Here is a 9,286-nt window from a genome sequence, read left to right on the forward strand (position 1 = left end):
TTGGGGTTTTTTTCTCGTTGTAATAGTTCTTGAAAAGATTGGATTGATTGATTGTATCAATCGAATTTGACGCCGATATTTCATATTTCGGTGGAGTAAACGTTCAAACTGCATGTATACTGCCTAAGAAAGATTGTCATTTCCTTAGAGATCCCTAATAGGCCTGTCCTTTTCAAACGAAACAAACTCACACTTTACTTTCACGGTCTTTTATCTCCTTTCGGAAGGGATGTGACATTTAGTTTTCAAATTCGCATTTTCCATTGTACTTCATAATGACACTGTTACATGGAATGTAGTAAAAATATTGACTACGGAATTTTTTTTAGCACACTTATCCCACCTACTCAATTTTTAGTTTGATAGAAATACCAGTATTCATGTACTTTAATTACATGTACACCTACACGTAATAGTTATTTGATAGCTTTTTAAATTAAAATAAATGCTCATTAATTAAATCATCCTTAAAGTAAACCAGTCAGTTATTCAAAGAAATTAAAGTTCTGAAATAATATACATCTCCCACAACTGCATTTCATTTTCACGTGTCCTCGATTTCTCACCAGAGGGCGTATTAACCTGCAATACAAAGCGTGCCCTCTGTTGGTTATTGATGTGACCTAACAGCCCAAACATTACTTCGTAGTGAACATGAAAATATATAATACTGTTTGGTATGCAATATAAAGCAGTTCAATTATGTTGCTCTTAGTCGGTGTTAACTCAACCAGAATAATAACCAACTCCTTGCTTATGTAAACTGACATGGCATTTTAACAACCTTGAATTCCCTTATTTAGCTTAGCCGTTCCAGAGCAAAGGCTGAAAATTTTTAGAAGTGACGATTAACGACGAGGGATGAAAATAGATACCAATAGGTCACCTAAAAATTCAGTACATTACGAGAAATCGACAAGAATCTAAAATCAAGTGAGGGAACGATGTGTTTGTGAAACACTGATGGCAGCAAAGTTGATAATGACCAAGGTTAAAGTTTTTAAAAAGGAAGTCAAACCTCATGATCAAAAACTATGGTGCCCAGAAAAGGTCTTGTTACAAGGAATACACGTGTGAAATATGAAAGTATTATCACCAACCATTACAAAAGTTATGGCCAAGGTTAAAGTGTTTTGGGGACTAAATGACAGACAGATAAACCAAAAAATATATGCCCTCGAATCTCCAATTATAGGGCATAACAAAGATTCAATCCAATGATCCTACAGACATGTAATTTGTATTAATAAGGCCTTATGAAAAGAGCTATCATTACCGTTTAATTATCATTGCCAAGGTTGAAGTTTTTCAAAAGTAGTGCAGACCCCAAGGTCAAGGTAACGAGGTAAAAAAAAAAAAAAACTATCTAAAACAAGATCTTGTCAAAAATAAACATGTGGAATATGAAAGTCCTATCATCAATCATTCAAAAGTTTTGACCAAGGTTAAAGTTATTCAAGAGTAGGCCAAACCCCAAGGTAAAGTTCATGAGATCAAAAATTTTACTACCAGAAAACAAGAGGCACACAGGCCTTATCGGTCACCTGAATACTAGTGAAAAGTATCATTACCAAAGGCTATGAAATCTAGAAAAAAAAATCCTGTTCTGAATATCTAAGCTAAACTCTAATGTTCAGCAACAGTATAAAACAAGATGTGTTCTTAAAATTAAATGTCCTCAAAGGTACATACACTGATGAAAGGCTTTACATAATATAATATGTGTATCAACATTAAAAGATATGACTAATCTGGACCCATCCTAGAGTCAAAACCCTGGGTTGCGTAATTCACCATTTTTTGTAAATCCTTTTCTGCTTTTCCTAATTATGCATTTAGATTTTACACAGTATCAGCAAACTTTAAAAAGTCCTTCAAATCATTATTATAATTTTGACACTACCCTGAAACCAAACCATTACCCCTATGATCATGCAATTTACAATTTTGGTAAATGACTACCTACTCCTTCTAGATACCCATTTAGTTTCAATTTAGTATGAATAGCACTAAAGAATATGTTAATTAAATGTTTTGCACATCAACACTATATACTAAGTTTGACCCCACCCTGGGGTAAAACCCCTACCCCGGGGATCATGAAATTTACAATTAAGGTAGAGGCCTTCCTGCTCTACATCATTATGCATTTAGTTTTTCTTAAACATGTACAGTTCTAGAAAAGAAGATGTTTGAAAATTGGTCAATTTGGGGCAGTTTTTGCCCCGCCCCTAAGGCCCCAGGGATGCAGGAGTCCTGGAATTTACAATCTATGCCCCCCTTGTTCCAAAGATGCTTCATACCAATTTGAAAAGAATTGGAATAGTAGTTATCAAGAAGAAATTAAAAAATGTTATTCTTCACACATTTAATTTGTTTTAATTCACTCAGGAAACCTAAAAATGTATACACATGTAAAATATGAAAGCTCTATCACTAATCATTCAAAAGTTTTGGTCAAGGTTAAAATTTTTGCAGAGAAACAGACCAAAAACTATATATATATATGTGTCCCGAATCTTCGATAACAGGGGGTATAAAAACCATAGTCTAAATTTTCTTATTTGTTTTATAAACAAAGATTGCGATAAATTTGTGACTGTCCAAAATCAAGATGATGTAAATCACAAAAACATTTCACATAAGAAGACTCTAGTCTTTGTTTATATAATACAGAGTTTAGTCTTATCCTTGCATGCAGAAGATCTAAATTTTGGCTGTCATCATTAAATGTGTTATATTTTTTTATGTTTAACATCAAAAATGAAAAATATTTTTTTCCCGAAAAACGTGAACTAGTCCTTTTAAGCATATGTCACACGAACGACCTTGGAGTTTCAAGATCGAACAAGAATTGCGTTCTTTTCTCTCTTTTTTTTAACTGAATGATGAAAACCACAAAAGATGGTATGTGTCCAGCAAACTTCATTTTCACTCTTCATTTCTTTTGTTCAGATTTTTGTTTGTACAATATACATAGTAGATCTGTAATATTCACGTTCCCTACATGATCTGTACCGTAGACACGCCCCCTGAACAATTCCAAATCAATTCCACGGAGTACTTCACAGAAAATTACTAGTTATCTTTCCACTCTTACAACGAGAACCTTCAAATAGTTCCATATCGACACCCGGCCCCGCCCACATTTCTCAATCTCCCTCTAATTTATATAATTATATGAAATGTACGTATTCAATATTGACAAATCCTTGTAATGCTTTAGAAATCTGGTGAAAAGTGTTAAAACGATTTATCCAATATTCTTGGCCGAGAATCAATATTGATTGTCCGACATTATCAGACACACGATACGAAGTTTCTTAAGAAAGTAGTTTTAAGTTAATAATATTTAACAGCTTTCTCGAGTAAACATTTTGGTAAAATGTAAGGTTATAGAGAGAGCACGATTGAAAAACCTTTAATGTTGGGAAATAACAAATGAAACTAAAGTTCGCAAAGTTCTGTCCACGTCTAAATGCACCCCTGTACGTGTACAGTAAGCGGCCAGACGATGCAATTCCATCACCCCCCCCCTTTTTTTTTTAAATGTCTTAACGTAATGTAAATCCAATACGTAAATGACATTAGATCGATTTAGTTCTTTGTAAATTTAGTTTATGCCGGGTTTTCAGTATTGCAAATATAACTTTTGTTTTCCATAAACAAAAATGAGGGAGTCGATCGATTTTTTTTCCCCTTTCTGACAAATGTTTTATTTTAGTTTTATGAGAATAGAAGAACGGCATGCCAGGTCCAGGATAGTTTGCTTTGCCTCCGAAAATGTAAAAGAGCAGTAAATTACCCATTACGATGCCTTGTAGAGATAACCATATTGCTTAGGACGACACTCGGTGTCTCAACATTTTATTGCGTAACCAAGCTTCAGATGAATCTGTAGTGAAAGGCAAAACAACTCTTAATGTCTGAGAAGAATCTGTGAATGGTGTTGTGGCACCCTGTGTGTAGTTGTCTGTACGGCGTATATAATGTGTATAACAACAGAACCATTCGCTAGGAACCGTGCAATTAGAGATAGAGGTGAAGTGTCATATCCGTATAAACAATACATAATGTTTGCGGAGCACACTGAGATTTACCGATAGATATTTTCCAACCATCAGTGAACGTCAGCTGGGCGGTGGACATATACAAACCGCCAATGGATTAACGGTGAAATGTAATGACAATCGGCAAACCCTGTCTCCTTCAGGTGCTGTGTACAATTCCACATTGATTTTAACTTGATCTAGTTTATTCATGCTTTAAGCTAGTGAACTTAGATATGGGGACCTTTTGTACGTTAATGGTGTGTGTGGGGTTACTGGGTGGTGTCCTCAGCATTCAGGAGCCGGCCGAGAAAAAGCTCCACGACCACCTTCTGAGTGACAAGTACAGTAAACTGATTCGTCCTACGGGGAACAGCTCGGTGAAGCTGACTGTGAAGCTGGGACTAAGACTGTCACAACTTCTGGAGATCGTAAGTAAACCCATGGCGTGTCTGCTATTTCAGTTTTCGGTGTTAATTCAAGAATTTTGCTAACAATATCCGTTGTTTGATTTTGATCATTTGAACACTTTTGATATCCGAGGCAATAGCGATCGATTGACATATATTGTTTCTTCATATACTACGTGAGAGATTTACAAATTGAATGATGAATAATTGCGCCCACGTTGTTAATAAGTCATTGTGTATTGAATTAAGTGTACAGGCGATTCGCTTACAAATTGGACAGGTTTATAGTACAGAGTAGAATATGAACTTTGCTTCCCATTGTTCGCTGCATATATCTGTTCAACAAATACATGGTATACCAATTATTATTAATAATTACTTGTTGAATAGCCCCCAAATGAAAAAAGAAAAAAGAAAGAAACTCCACTGTACATAGACTGCATCCAATTTATAGTACTATGAATGATCAATACGAAAATGTGTTTGGGGGATGTTAACTACCACAGATACAGTCGGTGTAAACTTCTTGAAGTGGAAAAAAATTGAATCAAATGAGCTTGTATTTCAAGACGTTACGGGGCAGTTAAAAAGGGAGTTCATTCACCACAATCAGGTAGACATGTAAAGAAAAACAAATAAAATACAAGTGAAGAACATTTTCAGATTAAACAATTGCACCGCGTGGATAGAAGATGAAATCCGTATATTTTGGAAATCATTCATTGATCAATATTGAAACAAAATATCTTTGGATACCACTTGGGTGTCAGATATGTAGATGGTTTAGAGCTATTCATGGTTTTCTCACGCTCTACCTGCATCTACCATTGTGACACCTATCATATTGAATTTAGACATGCTTTGGGCGTTAGATATATTCAGAAAAATATTTTGGGCAGATTTCTGTTTTGTTTATTGCAAGGTTCTTCCCAGAACTTGACATATAAAGACTTCGATTCTGTACAGAAGTACCCAAGTCGTACTTGCATGATAACATAAAAGTGTACAAAAATAATAACAGTATCTGAACTTCAGAAGATCAAGAGATTAAAGTATATTGCTAGATGAATTAGTTTCATGGACATTGCTATAATGCAGATTAATAGTATTCTGCCATGCACCATTGAAGACAGATTTCAATTTTAACGGCATTTCCGCTGTTTTGCTGAGATTTCCTTAGCGTTAAAGTTAATATTGTGATGCTACCCATCACTTGTGAGATGGCAAAATGATATACACTGTATTTTGTTTTAAACCCCCCTTTAATTAGGAAAATTATTCTCTGGCAAAATATCTAGTATTTATGATCCAGTGAATTCTAACTTGCTTCCCAATACACCAGTGCCCGGTATCAGTGGTGGCTGATAAACTGAGTTTGCGTTTTCTAATTTGTATAAAATGTCAGAGTGCAGATGTCTATGTGGTGAAATTATTCAAACGATGGAAGAAAAGAGTATATTGAAATCATTCATGAATTATATCCATTTACAAGAGTCAGAAATAGTTTTTAAAATTCCCAAAAGTGATGAAAAGCATTTTATTGTAACTATAGATGTAGTATATTGGTGCATCACAGAAAGTGATTCTAATATCCGAAGACGTTGAATCGAATTAATTGCATATTGCAGGAACTGAGTCAAACATTACGCCTCAATTGCATCAAATTATCCAAGTAATATCAATGCTCTTATTTAATGCTTCACTTCAATCGGAATCAGGATCTTCATCGACATATTTCACCGAGCAACAGATGAAATAATGAGACTACATGACATGCAGAATTAATTATCTGAAAACGTAATGGGTATCCAGAATGGTGTTCAAGTGGAGCAATCTAACACTTGTCCAAATTATCCAGTGGTTATGGACTATAAAATTCATTTATTGACATTTTTCGTCAACTTCTACAATCAGATTTTTTTTTCAGGACGAGAAAAACCAAATTATGACGACCAGCGTTTGGCTTAGACAGGTCAGTATTTGATTTACCATCAACAGATTTTTGTGATGATTAAAGTATGTTCGTGCGATAAATGTCTTATATCACACATACAGCAAGGTTTATATCACACATACAACAAGGTTAATATCACACATACAGCAAGGTATATATCACACATACAGCAAGGTTTATATCACACATACAACAAGGTTTATATCACACATACAACAAGGTTTATATCACACATACAGCAAGGTTTATATCAATAACACAGCAATGTTTATATTACACATATAGCAAGGTTAATATCACACATACAACAAGGTATACATCACACACACAGCAATGTTTATATTACACATATAGCAAGGTATATATCACACACACAGCAATGTTTATATCACACATATAACAAGGTATATATCACACACACAGCAATGTTTATATCACACATATAGCAAGGTTTATAACACACATACAACAAGGTATATATCACACATACAGCAAGGTCTACATAGTGCATACTGGAAATTACTTATAATATATCGGCCTATACCAAATCTGTGTTCTTATAGTGCCTACAGTAAGAAAATATCACGCATATCATGGCTTGAGACACACCAATTTACATAACATGGCCACACAATACGCTTTTGTGGAAAGGATGGACTTTGCATCAACCCATTACGTACGGATTTAATCATCTCGTTACTCAGAAATTCTAAAGCGAAGCAAAATACTGCATTATAGTATTACAGAATAACAACGCAACGATATCTCCATGTTTCTGTTTATTTTAGGAATGGGTTGATCTGCGGTTACTATGGGATCCGAAGTCCTATGGAGGGATTCTGATTACACACATTCCTTCGGAGTCCCTCTGGAGACCAGACATTGTACTGTACAACAAGTATGTCTCAAACAACCTAAATGAATTAAAACTGCTGGTATCTGTCATTTCGTCTTTACTGAATACATGTACAACCCGTATTTTTTGTTCTCGGCTTTGTCACCACGTTGTTGAATTGACTGTGCAGTATACAAAATCATGCGGGTTATGTCATTTTATTCATAGACATATTAAGAAATTATGATTTAATAGTAAATAAGTGATTGATGTTTTGCAGTGCAGATGGAGCTTTTGAGATCACACTTCTAACAAAGGCCACTGTTCACTACACAGGACGAATCGTGTGGGAACCGCCCGCCATTTACAAGAGCTACTGTCCGATTGATGTAGAGTTCTTTCCCTTTGACATGCAGGAGTGCTTTATGAAGTTTAGTTCTTGGACATATGATGGATATGAAATAGACTTACAACACGTGTGTGACTCTCAAGCTATATTCTACGAGGAAACGAAGGTGAAAATTATAGACCGTGGCATCGACATCAAGGATTTTTACCAGAATGTGGAATGGGACGTCATTAACGTCACGGCACGCCGGAAAGAGAAATTCTACCCCTGTTGTCCTCAACCCTATCCCGACATCATGTTCAACATCACCCTTCGTCGGCGCACCTTATTTTATTCTCTTAACCTCATCATGCCTTGCTTAACGATTTCCTGTCTTACAGTGCTGGTGTTCTACCTCCCTTCCGACAGCGGTGAGAAGATCACCCTGTCAATCTCCATACTTCTAGCCCTCACTGTGTTCTTCCTGCTGCTGTCAGACATCAGTCCCCCGACGTCTTTTGTAATTCCATTAATTAGTAAATACTTGTTGTTCACTATGATTGTAGTGACGTTATCGATATTCCTAGCCGTGTACACTTTAGGCATTCACTTCAGAAGACCCTCCACTCACCGAATGAGTCCTTGGGTGAAAAGGGTTTTCACAGAGATCCTACCGAAAATACTGCTAATGAAAAGACCTGACTTACACAGAAAATCAAACAATAAGTACAGAAGTATGAACGGTATAGAAATGCGCGATGTGGGCGAGAATCACGGAAATACAAGAGTTGGGTGGAACATGGATCTGCAGGAGGGATTACGTGTCCGGAACCCCTCGGGAGATTCCACAGAAATAAAGAGATATCCAAAAGAAGTGCTAGAGGCCATTGAAAGGGTCAAGTTTGTTGCTGACCATCTAAGAGAAGCAGACGCCGACAACATGGTGAGAACCCATTGCATTTTTCTAAAATACATGTGTCATATAGCGATTTGTTCAACGTCACGTGAATAAGCAATGCTCATTAATGTTTTCGTTACATGCTCCAAATTAGCTCTATATCTTTTGGATATTTTTTCATATTACAGGAAGAGAGAGACTGGAAGTATGTTGCCATGGTGATGGATCGTTTATTTTTATATATATTTACCACAGCCTGCGTGTGCGGAACTCTTAGTATTTTTTTATATGCACCATCTCTGTATGACCCCCGGGGTCCTCTTAGTTTGGATGATCAGCTGAATTGTACATATTAACAAGGTGAAATATTAATAACTTGGAATTCAACTTAATATCGTTATGCAGCTATGAATTGTACATGAATATTGTTATCAATGACTGCATATATATACGTTTGTTCATATCCTTGATGCAATTCTTCATAGTTTTATACACGAACATACTACTACTGTTCATGTACACAATTAACTGTTTATATTAGTAGGTACTATTTTCACATACACAATATAATAGTTCATTTTCGTGGATACAATCACTTGTACTGTAATAAACGATGTTATGCATAAAGTCATCTAAATTATTGAACACTATGAACAGTAAATGCATTCATGTAGACGGTCAGTTCAGCAAGCCAAACTTAGTTTTCATCTGTACGGTCAATTCTACACAGTAAGCCAAACTATCTACATGAACTCAACTGTAACATAACAAATCGGTTTAGTTTTTCCAAAATAAACAAATAATTATACGAA

General features: G+C 35.6%; 1 protein-coding gene across 1 annotated transcript; it reads left to right on the forward strand.

Moving 5' to 3' along the window:
* The first annotated feature begins 11 nt into the window (after positions 1-11).
* On the forward strand, positions 12-9,286 carry LOC125649163 (acetylcholine receptor subunit alpha-like 1). Its single transcript, XM_048876433.2, has 5 exons — positions 12-4,480; positions 6,387-6,431; positions 7,202-7,311; positions 7,529-8,519; positions 8,663-9,286. The coding sequence occupies exons 1-5, from the start codon at positions 4,286-4,288 to the stop codon at positions 8,828-8,830; spliced, it is 1,509 nt and encodes a 502-aa protein (XP_048732390.1). The 5' UTR covers positions 12-4,285; the 3' UTR covers positions 8,831-9,286.

The sequence above is a fragment of the Ostrea edulis genome, chromosome 5 (genome assembly GCF_947568905.1).
Source record: "Ostrea edulis chromosome 5, xbOstEdul1.1, whole genome shotgun sequence".
Taxonomy (NCBI): domain Eukaryota; kingdom Metazoa; phylum Mollusca; class Bivalvia; order Ostreida; family Ostreidae; genus Ostrea; species Ostrea edulis.